The following is a 21,344-nucleotide window of genomic DNA, read 5'->3' as shown; positions in this document are numbered from 1 at the left end:
GAAGTCTGTGAGGTGCAGGAGCCCATTACCATCACTTCTTGGGAGCCTTCTATCAGATGCAGGGAATCACTGATGCAGAGCTGGCATCAGAGCTACACCTCTCTAATCTAGCTCTGAAGTGTCCACAACAGAACACTGACACTTGAGGAGAAGAGTGCACTCTCTGGCTGAAGGGGTTATGTCATTGTAATAATCCAAAAATCCCCAGAGACTAATCTGATTTACAAGCTATATATTTGGACTCGTTCACTTGAGCCACATCGAAATGCCGCCTCCTTTAGTACAAGAAGTGAAGAATGGTTTATCCAGCAGAAACTGCAGGGTAATTTTAAGGAGGCATGATGTAAGTGAGTTGGAGTTTGGCTTGGGTACAAGGATAGCTTCCTGTGAGAAGTGCCCTGGGTTCTTCAGGCCCCCTAAGTGGTCAGGGCATGAAAATCAAATTGAGGAGGGTACAGATAGGTAAGAATGGGGAGAGAAGACAAGCAGGAGAAAGTCCCCAAGCAGGAAGGGTATTCTGCACTGGCCTGGAACATAACAGGAACTAAATATTGGGGAAGGGAGGAAGAATGAGCCAAACTGGTGAAGAGGAAAGAGAGTTCTTCTTCATTTAGGATTTAGTTTATAGGTTGGGTGAGATGAAGCTAACCCAAGTAGATGCACCTGGGAGTCGGGTATTATCAAGAGGCACTAACAACTGCTGCAGCATGTTAGTTCATTCAGGCAACAGAGAAGTCTATAAAGAGAACACAGTAAGTTAGCAGGGGACCAGCCACCAGTTACTGCCCAGAACGGGATCAGTCAAACTGCTGATGTTCACAACTCCTGGAATATGTTTTTTTTCCCCCAAGCTGGGGAGAGGCAGGATCAGTAAAGCGACTTAAGTCTTTACTGACTGGAGTACATTGTTACTTGTACAAGCCAAACTATCTGTCCAAGCCCTTTGGGCTCGGTGATGGCAGAATATTGTTACTGACAAGTCTTGGGTCAGGCTGCTGCTCCATTGTGCAGCAGGGAACTAGACCAACAGGAGAAGCATGTTAAACGCCACTTCACACAGACAGGTAATCCTCTTTAATGGACCCTGAAAATAATTTCAGTTTCATATGTTTCTAATTTGGCCAGGCTTTGAAGGAAGCACCTGCGAGCAGAATATTGATGACTGCCCAAATCATAATTGCCAGAACGATGGGGTGTGTGTGGATGGTGTGAACACTTACAACTGCCACTGCCTCCCACAGTGGACAGGTAGGTACTGTGTAACACATTTCTGCTGGGGGTCAGTGGCTCATAGAACTGGGATGCAAAAGCTTTCACTCACCAGTTTAAATCTAGTTTAGGGCAGGAGTGTCTGAAAGCTGTTAACAACTGCTGAGTAGCCTGTGATGGTGAGTGTCAGTGAAATTCTTAGCAGATAGTGGCCACATCAAAGCCACCCCAACAATGGAGGATAAATTCCCATTTTAGCACTGGGTAGTGGTCCCAGCAGATCTGGGATAAGGCATATTGGTGAGGGAAAAGAGAGAGAGAATATATGGGAATTGTGTGCTACGCTTGCTGTGCCATTTCTTTTCTATGGCTTGACAACCATTGAGACTGTCACAAGCATTAAATAAATATAAAACAAAAAAAAATTGCATCAAATACATGTGACTGAATCTTCACTTGGATTGTGCCCGTGTGACTACTGTAGGATGCTGTAGGAATGTGCGGTACCAGCCACTCCTTAGTTTGCAACTGACTTTTAGTTTAATGTAATTTTGCCCCCACTTCAAAATCCACCGATAAAGAAACAACTGGAAAACTAGTAGACAACATCTGGAGCCAATGTAGAATTTTTCCTACAAATGTAAAATGAAATGGACAAATTGTTCATGAATTCTGACCCTAAACACAGGCTTCTTGTACTCTTGTGGACCTCTAATGCACTTTGCTCCTTATAAAACAAACAAACAAAATTTAATTGGACTTTCCTATGAGATCTAGTAGTCTTCAGAGCTGTACACTAGATTGGGCGATATTAAAGTTTTTTAAATATGAACATCTCTATGGATTAGCAGCTCAGGCAAGCTTAAGGTAGAGAATTTGGGTGCTGGATACTGAAGGTTTCATAAAATCTTTCTAGCTTTTTTCCTGGTATAGATAATCAGCCTCTTTGTAAACCAGCCATAAAGGAGGCCTGTCAATGGAAAATAACTCTCCACCAAAATTGAACTTAATCAGACCATTTGTTTTTAAGTGAAAACACATCAGTGAGTGAGGTGTCCCACAGCTTGACTTGTAACACTTTTCTCTGTCTGAGCTTGGGAAAAGAGTGGAGGAAAATAATTCATGTTTGAAGAGTGGCTTCCTCTCCTAGCCCTAACCTGCAGAAGTTCTGCAGAGCGCGGAGCTGAAGAGAGCAGGGACCTTGGACAGCATGAAGGAGGCACTCAGTCGGAGAACCTCAATGAACCTTTTGAGTTCTCATGCTTTCCCCACACTGCAGACCTTAAAAGATTTGTTGTGACTTGCAGCTTCTGCAAGCTTTAGGCTGATTTGGGGGTCCTCCTGAGCCTTAGATTTATGGGGTACCTTTTTGACCCCTCTCATGACCCTTAGTAATAGTCCCCTGACAGAGGTGTAGCGAGTGCCCTCCGTACCCTCCGACCGGAGAGGGCCCCGCAAGGAAGGGGGCCCCTAAAAGTGGAAAAAAAATGAATGCAACGGTGAAGATGGGGTCAATATTCATGAAGCGTTTGTTGGTTTTCTTAATGTTCATGATACAACTGGCGAGGGCTTATTGGAAGTGTTTCTTGAAAAGGCAAACAACTTAGGAATAGACATTGCTGACATGAGAGGCCAAGCTTATGATAACGGCGCAAATATGAGAGGAAAGAATAAAGGAGTTCAAGCCCGCATGCTAGAAATAAATGACCGTGCCTTGTATGTACCATGTGGAGCTCACACTTGGAATCTTGTGATCTCAGACGCGGCAAAGTCATCGAAATATACCATTGACTTTTTTGGTAAGGGGCCCCGGACATATGTTTGGAGGGGGCCACGTTCTTTGTTGCTACGGCCCTGTCCCCTGAGGAGGCCATTCTGCCTTGTTGGGCCATCATGAGCCTAGCTAGGCATATAGGTTTGTTGGCAGGAAGTGCCAACTAGCCCATGCTTTGGCTCACGTGAAGGAAATGTTGGTGATAGGCCATGAGCTTGCTAAGGCTTGTGGGGAGGTTGGGGCTGTGGTTAAATTCTCAAGGTTTTCAAAGGCAAAGGCTGGAGTTCCCCACAGTGAGCCTCCTGAGCTGAGGGCTGCTAGGCTCAGGAAGTTTGTCATAAGCTTCGAAGGCCCTTAAGGGACAGAAGTGTTTACCCAGGCAGAGCCCTCCTCCTGTGTATATCCTAAGGTCTGCAGGAGTTGGGTGTTGTCTGGAGGAGCTTACATGTGCATTAACAAGGCTCCCATTCTGCAAAGCAAGGGGAAGGGAAGGAATGCCGCATCCCTTGTCCCCTTTGCTCTCTAGAACCAGGCTAAATTTTAGAGAAAAGGTTTATGTGGGAATTACCTTCATTTTAAGGTAAAGTTAAGGGTGCGGGCACATCAGAACTTTGTATACATTACATTTCAAGAACACCGGCATTTTATACCACGCAGACTTTAGATGCCATAAAAATTGAGAATTAAAGAATGTATGCAACCTAAACTGCTTTCTCAGTAACAAGCAGTTCCACCTTCAGCATACCTCAGCATTTTCACTGCTATCTCTGTTCTGAACTGAGGGCTCAGTTCTATAAAGTGCTGAAGACATTAAGTATTGGCACCTCACTGAAACCAGCCATATGGCATGTGGCGATCAGTTATCGGTGTCACTGGACAACAGCTAAAATGTGCCCAGATCTTGTAACTGTAGCACTTACGTTGAAAGAGCAAAAGTTAGTATGGTGATCAAACAGCACAGGTGGTATTGGAGGAGCATGTGTATGAAAAAAAGATTAATGTTCTCTGGCACACATTTTCAATACTTTATGGTGCACAATTTTTTAAGATGGGAGGCTGCGCTATGAGGGCAGAGTTACAGCTGTTTGGTTCCTTTAACATTGAATGTTCACGCTTTCAGTGATTTGGATTTCTTTTAGGTCAGCCTTGACTCTGAACTTTTGCATTTCTAATCCTTAACTCATAATGTTCATTCAAAGCAGTATACATTCAATCCAATAATGCTTTCCTGCAACCTTAGCTTCATTTTCACAAAAAAATATGTTTGGAAATGTTAGTCTTTACCTGGCATCTCCCATGAATGTAGGAAACTACTTTTCATGCTAAGGGAACCTTCACTTTTTATATCCATGTCATTCTCCCATGTCAAATTAAATTAGATAAATATTATTTTATATTGTGTCCAAAATGCACTGGGCACCTCAAACCAAAGACACGGTTGCTACTCTTCAGAGATTCGTCTAAATGGTGTAGCATGAGTTTCCCACCAGAATGTATCTTTCTATCTTGAATCTTTGCATGGTAATGTGACAGGTTCCCGATAGTCCATGCCTGTCCAGCACAGCTGTGGGTCATCCTTTATTACTATTACTCCATCATAATCTAGTAGGGTTATCACATAAACATTCAGAGGGGATGCTACTATTACTAGCCCACTGAGGCATCCTCAAAATTAAATTCTGCCTCAAATCCAAGTGAGTAATTTTGGGTAATTGCAAGGATTATTGCTATCAACCCTGCAGGGTTTGGATACTTCTGTGGTTGGGATTTCTTAAAATAACGAGCTGTGGAGCTTCAGGAACAGATCTTGACATGTCTTGCATGAGTGTTTTGGTGAAACATGGAGCCTCTCTTATGGAGCCAAACTAATTTTCAGCTGTTTATGGCTGTATAGTAGAGCTTTGCTAATTTTTAACTGAGATAGGCTGGGAGGCAAAAACTGATTCTTGGAGTCTTTTGAAAGTGACAGCTGATACTTCTGGTATCTCATGATTCAGTAAAGGGAGGCACTGCTTTGGAAGCCAAAATCCTGTGGGGTGATCTTGAACTGCAGTGCTGCTCCACTTACTGCCTTTTTTTTTAAGTGTGGTCACAATTTATGTATGTGTAGGCAAGTTTATTACTATGCTTGGCCTATACAGATGTTACATTTTGTGAAATGGTTGGAGAATGTAAGTGCTAAGCCTTAGTAGTGTTCTTCTGCAGCCTCCTCTTGTAGAACTTGGTTGTCAAACTGAGTCCAATTTAAACTGTTTCAATTTGAATTTCTCCTTTATAGCAAATCACTCTTAATCTCTGTCACGTCCTGCGTGGAACAGTATTGTGGATCCCTGATGTAATCTGTGCTGCATCTTGTGAAGAACAGTACTGTGTAGTCTCAAAGCCCCTTCTTGTTGAAGAAGCCATCTGCCAGGCTCGATTCTTTGTAGCCTGGCCCACTTCACATTGCAAACATGAATTTCTCTGTTGATGCCCAAATTCAGCCCTTGGAGGCTGTTTGGTGTTTTGAGCCTAGTAGTCTTCCTGCCGCTGCAGCAAAGCTAACAATCTGTGGAGACTCCCCACTTTGCTGTGGAATGCTCTTGGTTTTTCCTCTCCTTTACTCTTCTTCTCTGAGGATTCAATCCTGTTTTCATTGTGCAATGGCCAGAAACTGTTGTTGTCAGTAATGATCAGCTGCTCTCACCTTCAGCAAGCTCAACTGTGGTCCACCTGGCATTGCAGGTAGACCCTGATGTCAGGCAGACCGTGATGTCAGGCAACTTCCTGCATCTGTCATTGGCAAATCTTCCCAGTTGGTTCTTGGTGAAGCTCCCCCAAAATCATCTCTAGGTTTCTGTAGCAAGAAGGCGTGGCAGACACAGAGAGAATGCCGCAAGCCACCTGGTGGGTGGAGCCAGGAGGGCCAGACCCCACATGCCGGAAGAAGAGGGGCGGGACAGGAAGAGGAAGTATAAAAGGCTGGTAGACAACCACAGTGTCCGTTGTTTTTAGATGTCATCAGGGCTTTACCATAGCCATTTGTTCATGGGCAAAGCAATCCATGGTCTTTAAGATGGAGAGTGCACCTGTTTATCTAAGGGACATCTGCGTTCAGGTGAAGTGTGTGTACAAGCATATGGGGCTATCGCAGCTGAATCCACTGGTTAACTTCAGTTTGGGGTTGTACTCAAGGAGTGGATTTGTCTCTAACAAACTGCTCTTACTTAAGCTTCTCTTCAGGCATAGGGGTTGATGCTTTCTTACTTCAATTGTTGTGACTCTGGTCCTGTGCTTCTCATCTGTTGCACTAGGGAGCAGAGCTTTAGGCAGAAATTTTCAAAGGAACCCACAGAGGTTAAGCACCTCAGCTCCCATTTAATTTCAGTGGGATTTGGGCACGTTTTAATCCCTGTGAGCATGAGCCTGCTCTGTGTACTGGTGGATGAAAGTGCCACAGTATGACTGGCAGCCTCTGGGAGGAATTTTGGTCAAGTCAGCCTGAGGTGGCGTGACTTTTTTCTCTGCCAAGAAGGCTGACAAATATCAAAGAGAGAGTGTGAAAAAATTGCTATAAGATCTTGTGCTCTCATTTCTTGTGTTTAAATTTACTCTTTTGACAGAAACCACTTTCTTCAGCTTCTGTTGCAGAAAAAGATACAGTAACAAGTAATACTATTTTTGTGGGGGCAAAAAATGGGCTGTGCACAGGATAATTTTCAGTTCCAAAGAACTTCTCTATAACATTTCAAGTGATAAAACAAAAGCTTTAAATTAACCAGTAGAAAGGTGATACTGGCTCTGAAATCTCAAAGTAATCAGCTCACTGAGCCCTAAACTACTGAATATATTTGCTTCTAACTTTTCAGAAATTTTAAATCCTTACCCAGCAGTGAGTGATGATGTAATGTTTGTAATGCTGGCAGGCCCTTCCATGGGAGTTCAAGGAGCAATGAGCACCCTTGCACTAAAATGTACAGAGGCTGGTCAGAAGCTATGGGAGAATGCAGTCGTTTTCCTTGTAGTGTCTCCATTGGGGGTTAGCTGTTCGAAAGGGGGCAGGGAGGGTAGGGGGAACATGGGATTATGATCCCTTTTCTCCCTTTTACCCCCTGCATAAATTGGCAGAGCTAGCCACTGTGGGGGGAGGGCACACTTCACCCTGCAAAGGTGGCAGAGCTGCAGCTCAGGGATGCAAATCCTTGAAGACCCCAGAAAAGAATCCGACGTACTTGACCACAATTCATCCTAGAGTCTGCCATCCACACTCAGCTTCATCCACAGTGTGAGGGTTCATGTTCAAAGGAATTTAAACAGCTGCTTTAGCTAGGATTGCATTGAGTATAAATTATGAAATATCGACCAGATCTTCAATAGCATTCTGCGCTGCTTGCTAATTCTCAATAATGAGTCTGGATTAGCAGATGGCCACTAAGAAATAGTGCAACTTTAATATGTTAAGTGATCTCTGGTAGAATGAACATTTGCCAATCCAGAACACCTGTTCCTCTTGTTCCCTCATGTTCGTAGTGATCTTCCAGCTTTGGAAATACTCTTTGAATGTGCCAAACAGTGTCTTTAGGGACTTGTACAGTGGTACTCAAAGACTTTTGCATAAACTTGTCTCCAAGATGCCTGATATTGAGTATGGATTCGTGGGGGAGATGAGACGAACAGATAGGACAATTGTTCTAACTCCTGCTGACATCGTCTTTGGTTACTTTCTCCTACTAAGACCTGGTCTACACTTATAAGTTTGGCTGGCATAGTTGTGTTGACCAGTGAATCCCCATTCTCCCTCCCCTCTGATGTAGCTATGCAGAAGCCCTACTTGGATGTTGTTATACCAGCAAAAATGTTGTTTTGTTTATATAATATAGTCTGTTTGGGGAACTGGTATAAGCTGTCTCTCCACTGGGGGCAGGTTGCTGGTTCAGCATACCCCTTCAAGTGAAGACCAGACCTTATAGTGAGGTGATTAATGTCTTTAGGTAATTACTGAAAATACATTGCTGTATTAGCTTGAGAACATGGAGCATTTTTGTGACTTTTATATTTTGTCTTACAGATCTCTTCACTTACTAGGTCTTTCCCAAGTTTACTGTGTTTTCTAGAGGAGGTGAAGAGAGAGGGGATGGACGAGATGAAGAGTGGTTTAATGTGGTGATGTATCTTCTTTCCACCACTTCTCCATCACCATCCCATCCCAAAGCACTTCACCAGCCAGCACCCTGTCAGAGCACTCAATCATTCCATTCCACCAGTGACTTTCCACATCATTCATTTTTCTCATTTATAATAATGCCTCCACAGAGCCCCCTAGTAGGAGCTGCACGTGCAACCATTAGATCATGGAACTGTTTTCGGGCAATAGTTGGCGGTTAGGGGCAAGTACGATTCACTAAAGCCCAACATTTTAAGTCAGAAGGCTTAAAATCCCTTCTAACAGTACCTCAGTTCCACTGCCTGCCTCCTGGAGTGGTCATGAAATTATCCTCGTTTTCCATCATGTTATCTTAAAATGATTGTAGTTTTATGTCTAATCTACTTTTAATTCAGATTCAGGTTTTATGTTTGATAATAGATACATACTGGTAGTTTTTGCTATCTTGGGTTGCCACCAGCTTTGCCCAAGATGGCAGATCATCAAAAACCCTTTCATTTAGGAGCCATTCCTAATCACCCGGGTAACTTCTCTGTTTCAGATAGACTTAAAAGGTGCGTTTTATGCCTTGGGGAAGACCGATTCTGCTGCCAGTGGTTGTGCCTGTGATGCCTACAAATTCTTCAGAAAGACACCAGATGGACCAAAAGACATGGGTCCAGCAAGGTGTTGTGGTGGTGCATGAATTAAGGAGACCTCTTCCTGAAAGCCTCCCCATATGTGAATACTGTGCCCACTAAGCCTCTGTCCAGGCTGAGAGGGGTAGTTGTGGGCATAGTGCCTTGTGGAGAATTATTGAAATGAGTTCTAGGGGCTCAGAATTAGCATTCATCCAAAGTATTGGATCCATGAGATCTGATCCTGAGCCCTAGGAGGGTCAGAGAAAACACTCTTGACATTGAAACACAGGAATTGCCATGTTGGAATGGTCCCGTGGTCCATCAGCTCCATTATTTATTCTCTGATGGTGGCAGACACTGGGTGCTTCCGAGGAAGAGGCAAAAAGCCCCAGAGTAGGCAGATGTGGGGTAATCTGCACCACCGTGAAGCTCTCTGTCCCTAACGGAGATTGCATTAAATCTTGGAGGATAGGACGTCGTCTCCCTTCATTGCTTTATTAGCATTAACTGTGATAACTCTGGGTATTCTTAGCCATCCCTCTTAGCAAGATTTCAAAATTAATGACTTCAGTGACATTCTGTGGCAATAAATTCCAGAGTTTAATTATGCATGTGATGGAGTATTTTCTTTTACACATTTTGAATTTCCCACTTATCAATTTCATTGAATGTCCCCTTGTTCTTGTGTTATGAGGCAGGGAGAACAGAATGTCTTGATCTACCTTCGCTAAACCATCCATTATGTTAGATGATTTTATCATGTCCCTTCTTTATCCGCTTTCAGTGGTAATCAATCCATTTCTTCAAACTATTGCCACAGAAATTTTCCGTGATCCAATCGGTCTTGTTATCAGTGTCTGAAACCTCTCTATTTCAATACCCTTTTTGAGATGGAAAGGCCAGTACTGTACATAGTGTTCCAGATGAGGCTATATCATTGACTTATATAATAGCATAATATTTTCTGTATTATACTACCTTGTTAGCTTTTTCATCTGCATTTGCCCATTGAGCAGAGGTCTTCATTGACTTTCCCCTCCAATGTACATTACCTTGCATTTATCAGCATTGAATTTCACTTGCCATTTTGTTGTCTATTCACCTAACTTGGTTAGGTTTCTCTAACATAAATAACTTTTTCATATGCAAAGTTTGTTATCTCACTGCTCTGCCCACCTTTCCAGATCATTACCAAACTGCATTAAACACTGGACCTAATGGAGATCCTTGAGACATTGTGCTGTTAACCTTTTATCGTGATGAAAACTGACCACTTATTTTTACTATTTTTTTTGTCTTTGCCAGTGTTTGAGCCATGACAGGACTTTGCCTCTCATCCCATGACTACTTAGTTTCTTTAACAGCCTCTTGTGAGAGACCTTGTGAAAGGCTTTTTGAAAATATAAGATATATCACCTGGTTCTCATTTGTTCCCTGCTTTCTTATGCATGCAAGTCTAATTGGAAAAAGACAACTTTCCATTCCCTAAAACATGGTGGTTAAGCCCTGTTGTGTCTTTCAGATGTTTTTGTTCTAGTTTAAAGGATCCATTCAACCAATTCACTAGGTACAGAGGTGAGATTTACTGATTTGTAATTCCCCAGATCATCCCTAGAGAATAGGGCCTCCAGAGCTGGGCTGATGGGACCTATCTCCTGCATTGGACTTTCTATCTGATCCATTTGGCAAAGCCCTCATGAGACACTCTGAGTGTGTAGATGATGTCATATGACCTGGAACCATGTTCTGCACTGAGCCACCACTACTCTTCCTCAGGATCTGTGGGATCAGGTCCTCTAATATTCCCTCTAAAGCAGTCTTCCTCTCTGTGGTGTTGGATGAGGCTTTGCACAGGTCTGTCTAGTCCAGGGGTAGGTAACCTCTGGCACGCACGCCAAAGGCGGCACGCAAGCTGATTTTCAGTGGCACTCACACTGCCTGGGTCCTGGCCACTGGTCCAGGGGGCTCTGCATTTTAATTTAATTTTAAGTGAAGCTTCTTAAATATTTTGAAAACCTTATTTACTTTACATACCCCAATAGTTTAGTTGTATATTATAGACTTATAGAGAGAGACCTTCTGAAAACGTTAAAATGTATTACTGGCACGTGAAACCTTAAATTAGAGAGAACAAATGAAGACTTGGCACACCAAGTCTGTTCCGAAAGTTTGCCGACCCCGGTCTAGTCTATCTATTTGAGGGGCACCCAATACCAGTTAGATCCGAGCTTAGTGCTTTGGTGACCATGCTTCTAAGGAAAATAGGCTTTGTTATACTTGGTTACAGATCAACTCCAAAGGGAGTCTGGTGAGCCCGGGAAGTTCTTAAGAGCTTCTTTCCCATTAAATGTCTTCAGGACTAAAATAAGGTCTGGTCTTCACTGCAGGAGATCGACCATTTCATAGTGTGCGTAACTGCAAATATACAACACATGTCTCTTACAGGTTGCATTGGTCCAGATTCCAATTGTGTTACAGGTACATCTGGAGAAGCTCCATTGACTAAGTATTTTAGACATGTTCCTTTTTTTCAGAGCCTCACAATCTCTGCTCAGGCTTAGTCTGTCTATGGAATTATCAGAGGTAAAATTTGAGTTTATCTTGTGCAAGGGATAGATTTAAAAAAAAAACAACATTTTTAAAGAGATTTAGGGTTAATGTCACTTTCTCCATTATTGTTAACTAAGGTCTTGTCAGCAGAGGCTGAAGATGAATCTTTAGAGAAACTCCCAAGAATAGGATTCACTGGGACCAAAGCCACAGGTTTCCTTAGACACAGCTTCCATCCATCAACACCTGCTCACAGTGGTCCTCTTCCCCCTGCTGGTATCTCAGGGAGCCAGGATCGTCCCTGAGGACATGGAGTTATATTTCCATTGAGAACAATGGGAGGCATTGAGCATCTTTTCTAACGGCAACCCCTGGCCTCAGTCCCATTAAGAACAATAGATGATGATTGCAACTTTGAAAGAAGGTAGTCCTTGAGTTTCTCTGAAGACATGCCAACTTCTGAGGGAGTAGCTTCCAGTCATGAAGAATAACTAGCAAAATGACCACTAATCCAATAGTGCCAAAACCAAGCATTTAAATTTTCTGCAGCTTGAGGTCTTCAAACCACAATCTGAGGACTTCAATAACTCAGACATAGGTTAGGGGTTTGTTACAGGAGTGGGTGGGTGAGATTCTGTGGCCTGCATTGCGCAGAAGGTCAGACTAGGTGATCATAATGGTCCCTTCTGACCTTAAAGTCTATAAGTCTATAAGGTTTTTAAAAATAAGTGTTGGGTTATGATTTACCTTCTGGTTTTTGAACCTCTAGGGTATGCTTGGGGCACAATTTCAAGCCTTTCCTCCTTAACTAGGAGGGCTGGAAACTTTTAAAATGAGAACTGAAATTCTTATATAGTCACAGAAGTCCAGGAGTTGGGGCTTTAAGAAACACTAAATATTGCAAGATAAGATAAAATCCCAAGAGTTGGCAACAGTGATTAATTTGATTAGTTTGAGCTGTCTCCTCAAAGTTAAACTAGATATGTTAGTCTGGAAATGCACAGTTAAATCACCCAAACAACCTTAACTCTGCCATGTAGTGTCCCCATGAGGGGAAAAATATGTATATACATTAGATATAGATCTTTAAAAATCAGTTTAACCTACTCCAGGACCACAGTCAATACCTTCATTCCTACTGTATTGTTACTACATGGTGTCACGACAAGCATTATACACCTGGATTGATGCTAGGCCTATCATACAAAAAAGTCCATCTGTACTTTTGGTGTTTTCACTGCAGCCTGCAAGGTGTAGAAAAAAATTTCAAAGCTAAAGCTGATACCATTTTCTTGAGACTTTTCTTTGCAAATTCAGTGGATTTAGAGGAGAAAATAATCAGTTGATCTTTGACTGGATATAAGTTAACACTCAGAAGGCAAGAGAAACACAGCATCTTTAATTCCAGGAGCATCCACTTTAGACTGAGGGTATGTTTATACAGGAAAAGTTCTGCACAGGTTAGCCTACTTGAGCTATTTTGAATCCAGCCTGCTCAAATAACAATAGCAGTAAAGACATGCAGCACAGGGTTCGGAGAAGGTAATATAGGCCCAGCACAGACTTGGGTATGTACTTGGCTTGCTAGCCTGCAGCGAAGCCCACACTGCTGTCGCCCCTACTACTGGTACTCATGTTAGCTGGATTGAAGCTTGCTTGAGTAAGTTAGTCATGTGCAGCTTTGCTCAGGCCTTTAGCAACATCTAGTTTATACTGGGTATGTCCAGAGACATGATGCAGATATTCCAAGGATAGGTATCTGCAAAACTATTCCTTGCTCATATCCCCATGTATATGTTCTTCCAAGGCAGTGTCTCCCCCCTGGAGTGTACCTGTCCTTCTAGGGCTGAGGGAAAATTCATTGTCACAATAACTAAATGCCCAGGAGCCTTTCTACTGAAGCTGTGAACATGGTAGTCAGTTGTGTTAATAGCTATGCCTGCTAAGGACTGGATTGGGATACTGACTATTCAGATAGGGCACTGGTAAGCTGATGAAGTTCTCTGTTAGCCCAGTGGTCTCCAAAGTGGGGTGCAAGCAGCTTAGGGAGTGCTCAAATTTTTTTACTGATAGGGGTGCACGATCAAAAAAGTTTGGAGACTACTGTATTAGCCGTTGGTTAGCCCAAGGGGCTTATTTGTTGCAAGTATTTCTGTCTTCACTTGGCAATGCATGGGTCACCTCCATTTGCAGATTAAAGCACTAGTAGGTACCTGGGTGTATTTAATCAATTATGTTTTTCTTAGAAGTACTCCCAAGATAGTCATTTTCTATTCCACAAACTGTCCCGTATTCAGGATTTCTGACTCTCCCTCAGTTAGTGGAATGGCATCTTGTGCAAGGCTTCCCTGGAATTCTGTTAAACTAGTCCCTCTTGACTTGCTAGGTCAGTTTTGTACTGAGGATGTAGATGAATGTCAGCTCCAGCCCAACGCCTGTCAGAATGGAGGGACCTGCACCAACCACAATGGAGGCCACAGCTGTGTGTGTGTCAATGGCTGGAGCGGGGAGGACTGCAGTAAGAACATTGATGACTGTTTCAATACTGCCTGTGCTGTCGGGTCTACTTGCATTGATCGTGTGGCCTCATTTACATGTATCTGTCCAGAAGGAAAGACAGGTAAGGATAAGAAATGCACATAGCTCTGGGATTGCTGCTCTGTGCTGCCGGCGGACAGCTAGAGGAGTAGGATCCCATTTCTAAAGTAAACTAAAATGTGCCTTTTAAAAAACTTTTTTAAAAATGTTACTCATTTCTGGCTCAGGGAGCTCACACCACAGGAACAACTCCCCCATCCGGTGAGAGGATGCAATGTGCCCTCCTCTTTGTGGCCATCCACCACTTGTGTGGAAGAGGACCCTCTCTTGGGAAAGTTTCTAACCATGCATGCAGGAGCAAAAGTGAAAAGGAAGGTTTCTTATACCTTCTGCACCATCCTTACCTGTGCAATGACCAGCCAGCATCTGGCCTGTCACAGGATAAATTGTGAACAGTAAGATTAAAATTGTTTAACTTGGAGGCTTCCAATAGAAATGCTTAAAAGCATAAATGAAGGCTAACGGGACAACCCTAACTGTCTCTATGAGTGCACATGACACAGAGATAGATCCTGGCCCACACCCAGATCCCCTGGTACCATTTGGGCAGTGTGAAGGAAGTGGCTTGGAGAAAGAGAAACTGGGGCAGTTTGGACCTCAGGGTAGGCAAATGGGGCCCAAATGCTCTCTGATGTCACCCTGCGGGTGGTAAGACTCCTCTGTGACCAAGGGCAGGACAAGCTGGCCACCCTGCATACACTGAGGGGAAAGACCGTTGTGATCCCTTATTCAAAGGAGGAAGAATTACTTGCAGACTCTGTGAGGGCTATGCTACCCTGAGAAGGTGTGATTGGGTGAGGCCTTGTGCAAGTCCTGGAATACAGCTTGCATATAAAACCAGAGCCCAGGAGATGGGGGACTGGATTTTGAAGCTCCTGTGCCTTTGGGATAACACACCCGTATGACTAAAGTGGGGAACTAGGATGTGGCTGTATACCAGAGGAATGTTGCTTTAAAGCTGCCTTATCTGGCCTGGTGGGGAATCCCCTGCAAGTGTAGATAAGAAGCTAAGAGCATTGACACACCAAGGGAGCTGCACTGGCAGCCTGGAGGCTATGCAATAGCTCCTGACCATGTTGAGGACTAAGGAAGGGAGCTGCATTTTGTGTTCAGCAGAAAATGCACCATGCTAGCTGGTGAAGGGGAGAGAAAAACTAGCTAGGAAGAGCTGCTCCCAGCTGATGCTTTAAACACTAAACCATTTATAGCATACGTGGAATACTGACAAACACTTTGAAATTACAGCAGTATGACATACCGTTGTATTATGCTGTATAGTACATGGTCAGATTCCAGTGGCAAATGTCTGCAGGTGACATCTTCTTCTGTCATGGTTCCAGTCGCCTCTTGGCATGAGAAATGGGGTCTAGATTAAAAAAATCCGTGTGGAGAATGCTAAATGAGTTGTGCAACCCGATGAGCAGATTTTATTCTTCCCAATGAACTGCTTAGTGTGACCTCTTTTGCTTCTGTAGGTCTCCTGTGCCACTTGGATGATGCATGTGTTAGTAACCCATGCCTGATGGGAGCTCTGTGTGATACCAACCCTCTGAATGGACACTATATCTGCACCTGTCCTCAAGGCTATAAAGGAGCAGACTGTACTGATGATGTGGATGAGTGTGCTATGGGTAAGTTCTCATCTGCTACTTGTGCATTTGCTAATAGGTAGGTGTGTGAATGTTCTACTTGAGAAACTGATGGAGGGAGGAATAGGAACAGCTTGTGGAAGTACGTGACCTATGTGAGGATACAAAGGCCCAGGATACAGTCTTGCATTGTTCCATCAACAATTTAAGACTTGTGTTGTACTTCTGATCCTCAGAGCACTTTACAAACACTATAACCTCTCCCCAACTCTGAAAGGTAGGCTAGAATGACCACTTCTCTAAGGGAAGCTGAAATAGAGATTCAGTGACTGTCCAAGTGATGAAGTCGGTCACTGAGGATCAGAACTCAGAGGTACCAGTCTTTGAGATCCATCTAGTCAGAAGCCGGTCTCTGAAAGTGAGTAGTATTGGCTCCTTTAGGGAAAGGTGCAAGAAGCCCTGCGTAGTCAGTTATGGGATACTTGCCCCCATGGAAGTTTCTAATTAATCCCCAATACTTACAGGTTGAAGCAAGAGAGCTTGCATTACTTCCATAACTCTTCATACTTACTGCTATAACTCTGGATATTCATGTCATCCATATAATATTGCTAATCCTTATTAAACCTGATAAGCTTATGGCCTCAATTACGTCTTGTGGAAATGAGTTCCATGGGCTAATTATGTTACAATAACTCCCCACTTAACGTCCTCTTGCTTAACATTGTTTCGATCTTACGTTCCTGCTCAATTACAGAACATGCTCCATTTAAAGTTGTGCAATGCTTCGCTATAACCTTGTTTGGCTGCCTGCTTTGTCCATAGGTGGCAACCCCCCATCAGCTGCCCTAAGCCCTCCTGCCCGCTGGCAGACCCCGTGAATCAACGCCTTCTCCCTCCTCCCCCTGCTTCCTGCCCACAGCAATCAGCTGGCTTGCAGTGTTCGGGAGGGAGGAACGAGGACTTGGCGCGCAGGCTCCCTCTCCCTCCCCTGTCTCCCAAATGCTGCAAACCAGCTGATTGCCACGGGTAGGAGGCAGGGGAGGGAATGGGGAGCCTGCGCGCCAAGTCCTTGTTCCTCCTCCCTCCCTCCTTCTCCCTGAACGTTGCAAGCCAGCCAGTGGCGTGTAGTGGGCCCAGTCCTATTCAACATGTTCCTAAATGATCTAGAAAAAGGACTAAATAGTGAGGTGGCAAAATTTGCAGATGATACAAAATTGTTCAAGACAGTTAAGTCATAGAATCATAGATTATTAGAGTTGGAAGGGACTCGGGAGATCATCTAGTCCAACCCCCTGCTCAAAGCAGGACCAATCCCCAAATCCCTAAATGGCCCCCTCAAGGATTGAACTCACAACCCTAGGTTTAGTAGGCCAATGCTCAAATCACTGAGCTATCCCTCACCCCCTATCCCAGGCAGACTGCGAAGAACTACAAAAGGATCTCTCAAAACTGGGAGAGTGAGCAACAAAATGGCAGATGAAATTCAGTGTTGATAAATACAAAGTAATGCACACTGGAAAACATAATCCCAACTATACATATAAAATGATGGGGACTAAGTTAGCTGTTACCACTCAGGAAAGAGATCTTGGAGTCATTGTGGATATTTCTCTGAAAACATCCTCTCAGTGTGCAGCGGCAGTCAAAAAAGTGAACAGAATGTTGGGAATCATTAAGAAAGGAATAGATAATAAGACAGTATCATATTGCCTCTGTATAAATCCGTGGTACGCCCACATCTTGAATACAGCGTGCAGGTGTGGTTGCCCCATCTCAAAAAAGAAATATTGGAATTGGAAAAAGTTCAGAAAAGGGCAACAAAAATTATTAGGGGTATGCAACAACTGCAATATGGGGAGAGATTAAAAAGACAGGGACTTTTCAGCTTAGAAAAGAGACTAAGGGGGGATATGATAGAGGTCTAAAAAATCGTGACTGGTGTGGAGAAAGTAAATAAGTAAGTGTTATTTACTCCTCCACATAATACAAGAACTAGAGGTCACCAAATGAAATTAATAAGCAGCAAGTTTAAAACAAACAGAAGGAAGTATTTTTTCACACAAACCAGTCAACCTGTGGAATTCCTTGCCAGAGGATGTTGTGAAGGCCAAGACTATAACAGGGTTCAAGAAAGAACTAGATAAATTCATGGAGGATTGATCCATCAGTGGCTAATAGCCAGGATGGACATGGATGGTGCCCCTAGCCTCAGTTTGCCGGAAACTGGGAATGGGTGACAGGATGGATCATTTGGTGATTACCTGTTTTGTTCATTCCCTGTGGGGCACCTGGCATTGGCCACTGTTGGAAGACAAAATACTGTACTGAGGTAGATGGACCTTTGGTCTGACCCAGTGTGGCCGTTTTTATGTTCTTACTGGCAATCACAGCTTCTCCCAATATAGCCTAATCTGCAATCTTTATAGTGTGGTTGGTGCCTCTCCAGTTCATTCCTGGCACTTCAGATGCCAGTGGACTGTTTGTGATAACATTCTCATTTTGCTGCTGGGAGAAATAAGGAAAAGCAGTGATCCAGTTACCTCTGCCCCAGAAGCAACTGCTCCCTGGGATTAAGTTCATGTACCTGGCAGGAGAAGTAAAATGGATTGCTGATTGGCTCAGTCACCCAGCATGGGACCAAGATGTGTGGTGTTTGGTCTTTCCAAAATGGACCCCAATGTTGGGTCTACATGCCAGTGAAGTCAGCCACTAGATAACAGAAGCAGCTTTTCCATTGCAGTTCCCAGCGTTCGGAAGAATGACCCTGGCAAAGGCCCACTTGCTCCTGGTGGCTCTTGGTCACTTGGGCTTATCAGTTATGTTGATGTTTGGGGTGCTTAGACCACTTAGTGCTTTCTCAAAAACCGCTTTTCTCGTTGCTACTGGTACTTTTTTTAAAATCTCAGACATCTGATTCTCCATCCAGTTCAGGTTGTAGCTGTTGCACCTGTCATTGTATCTGTTTCCTTATCAAACAGATATAACCTTTCCATTACGCGATCCTGTTTTTCCCTGTTTTGGTTGTTTTGGACCATCTGTGTGTCAAATCTGTTTTGAGAATAATGCCTCAGAGTTTATATGGCAGCTGTTTCTGTCTTTCATGTGGTAGAAGTTGATGATGTCATATCAAACAACAAGGAAACAGCTAGATCCTTTAATTACATTCCCAGACTTCTTACCATTTGGGTTTAGAAGTTGCAGTTTTGTAAAACTAATCTTTTGGGGCTTGTCTAACACATTTTCAACTTGACACTGAGATTTTTGTGTGTGCCCATTGCCCATTGTACCACTTGAAGCCAGTCACTAACCAGCATATATGGTGCTGGTGTCTTGTGGAGAGGGCCACTCCTTGAATGAATTTTATTTCTCTACCCCATCTTAGACAAGAATGCTGCATGCAGCTCCTCTAGGAGAAGGCCCTACAGGCTAATCTGGCTGAGATTGGTAGCAAATGCTCGGCTGTCACTTGGGCTCAGGAGCATCCTGAAGGCCTCAGCCCTGAAGTGGGTGGGCAAGTTGAATAGGTAATTTGGATATGAGGCCTTCAAAGAAGCTTGAGTGCCCTGATCTCTGGTTGGGTGCCTCTGTCAATGCCATCTTCAGCTCCATAGGAGTGAGGAGAGGAGCAGTGGTACAGGCCAGAATGCTCTTCTTGATCCATTGATAAGGCTTGGAAATTTCTCTTTCTGTCTGCAAGCAGGTGGCCGTTGAATCTTTCCTCAGGCACAGAAAAGACAGCAGGCACCTCACAGTAGAAAGAAGAGTCCTTTCTGCCCTCCGCTCTTTGTCAGGAGGGAGTGGCACGAGAAGGGTCTGACTGGATATGGTGCTGAGACTATCATGACCAGAAAAGGAGATATATATATGATATATAAATGTGTGTCTCTTGCAGCAAACAGCAACCCATGTGAGCATGCTGGGAAATGTGTGAATACAGAAGGCTCCTTCCACTGTGAATGTCTGAAGGGGTACACAGGGCCTCGCTGTGAAATGGACATTAATGAATGTGTTTCTGAACCATGTCAGAATGATGCCACTTGCCTGGATAAAATTGGAGGGTTCACATGTCTCTGCATGCCAGGTAAGGGGACACTTTCCAAGCTGGGATGTGGCTTCTAGCAAAGATAAAAGGCTCAGAAAGTGTGAGGAAGGGGAGGATTGTCCACTGTGCCAGAGTCACTGTGCCAGAGACTGATGGGAGTGCCCAAGAGCTGTGCTGAATGAGGTCTCTGGAGATCATTTGCTATGGGCAGATGGGTTGTGAAGACTTACTGATGTGTGAGGGGAGGAGAAAGAAGGCAATAGGGGTGGTGTGAAGAAGGAAGAAAAACTAGTCTGTAATGTGTTAGTGAGCAAGACCCACTTGTTAAATTAAATACAAGCACACAAACTGGTTACTGCTTAACCTTCTTTGTATCTTAACTTTTGGTTTTGGATAATTTCCAGGGCTTTGTCAAGTCTAGGTTTTCATTGTGGCAAGTGATGCAGTTCCCAGTAGATAGGGAAGCTATTCTATAGCCCAGGGGTAGCCAAACTTTTTGGCCCGAGAAAGCTGCCTATGATCTGTCTGAAATGAAGACAGGCTTCCAGCATGGACTCCAGGAGCTGTTACCAACCCAGCAGCACTGGAGAGGAAAGCACACAGCACCAGCTAAACAACTCTCAAGACTGGGGCCTGCTAAGCAGTTGTGGGTCCAGGGCAGGGTATGGAAATGGTATAGTGTGCCATGAATGCTCATGAAATTGGGGGTTGGGGTGTTACTTCTTTCCATGGTCACCCATATCGCTGATGCTGCTGTAGACGCTATTACAGGCAGGAAGCACAGTCGCTCCTCTCCCTCTCGACCTCCCGACGTAGAATCAGAGTAGGCGCAGTAAGACTGGTTAACAGTCCATTATCAACCCATGATGAGGCCCAATGTTGATAACATGCTGAAATACCGTCCCGAGCTGCCCTGAGGTCACGACGGGCGCGGTGCTGGGGGCGCGCATGGTAAAAATGAGGAATGATCTCTGTCCAGCTCCCTATGTAGGAGGGACAGAGAACGGCTGGTAACAAGCTTCATCATAAGTAAACTAAGGGCTGAGCTTCAATCAGACCCACTCCCATTCATCATTTTAACAGGAAAATGATAGACGTAGGCTGCCTGACTATCTAATAGCAGTGGGAATGCTGGGGCCCCTCTCCCCAAACGTATTCCTGAACTGGACTGTCATAGCCCCGAGGCTTGCCCTCCCCTCATTTATGTTACTAAAAGATATCAGTGAGTTCTTATTTCCTTCATTCTTAAACTCATGACGCAAATGGGTGAACACCAAAAGGATAGAAGAAAAACAGAAAAAGTACAATCAGGGGAAACGGGAGCAACTGGTAAGCGCAGGCAGCAGTTGGAGAGGAGGAAACAAACGAGGGTGGTTGTTGAAAAAAGGGTCACCCAACCTGAATGGCATGTAGCCCTTTGCTCATGGCAATTTCTGCAGATCTTGACACGGAGCAGCTGTGCTCTTGATACATCTGGTCTCATAGTACACATCTGCCCAAATGTTTAAGGCAGGACTGACTCTAGTGTTGAGAAAACCATACAAGAGGGATTGACTCGGGGAGTCATTCCCAGTTCTTGCTTTGTGCCCACGCAACCGATCTCAGCCAGGGCACCCATGATAGCAAGCAGAACAGTACAGAGGACAAGAGAGCATCTCATTGCACCAATCTTACCATACACCGGCAGCAGATTGGCTACAGAACGACTGGTAACTGACTCTGCTATCATGCAAAAGCAAATGAATGCGTCTGTAGTAGCGCCGGGTACTTCGCCTCTGTCCCATCGGCAATCCAGTACATTCACACGGTGACTAAA

General features: G+C 44.1%; 1 protein-coding gene across 1 annotated transcript in view; it reads left to right on the top strand.

Annotated features, from left to right (window-relative positions):
• Window positions 1-21,344, top strand: part of NOTCH2 (notch receptor 2) — a 142,912-nt gene that overhangs the window by 44,190 nt on the left and 77,378 nt on the right. Inside the window, exons 5-8 of the mRNA XM_032778319.2 lie at window positions 1,126-1,248; window positions 13,683-13,916; window positions 15,370-15,525; window positions 19,379-19,567. Coding sequence (XP_032634210.1) covers window positions 1,126-1,248; window positions 13,683-13,916; window positions 15,370-15,525; window positions 19,379-19,567 — 702 coding nt within the window. The remainder of the gene's footprint in view (window positions 1-1,125; window positions 1,249-13,682; window positions 13,917-15,369; window positions 15,526-19,378; window positions 19,568-21,344) is intronic.

The sequence above is a fragment of the Chelonoidis abingdonii genome, chromosome 7, assembly GCF_003597395.2.
Source record: "Chelonoidis abingdonii isolate Lonesome George chromosome 7, CheloAbing_2.0, whole genome shotgun sequence".
NCBI classification, from domain to species: Eukaryota; Metazoa; Chordata; order Testudines; family Testudinidae; genus Chelonoidis; species Chelonoidis abingdonii.
Note: the sequence above shows the minus strand (reverse complement) of the source record. Positions and strands in the feature narration are given on the sequence as shown.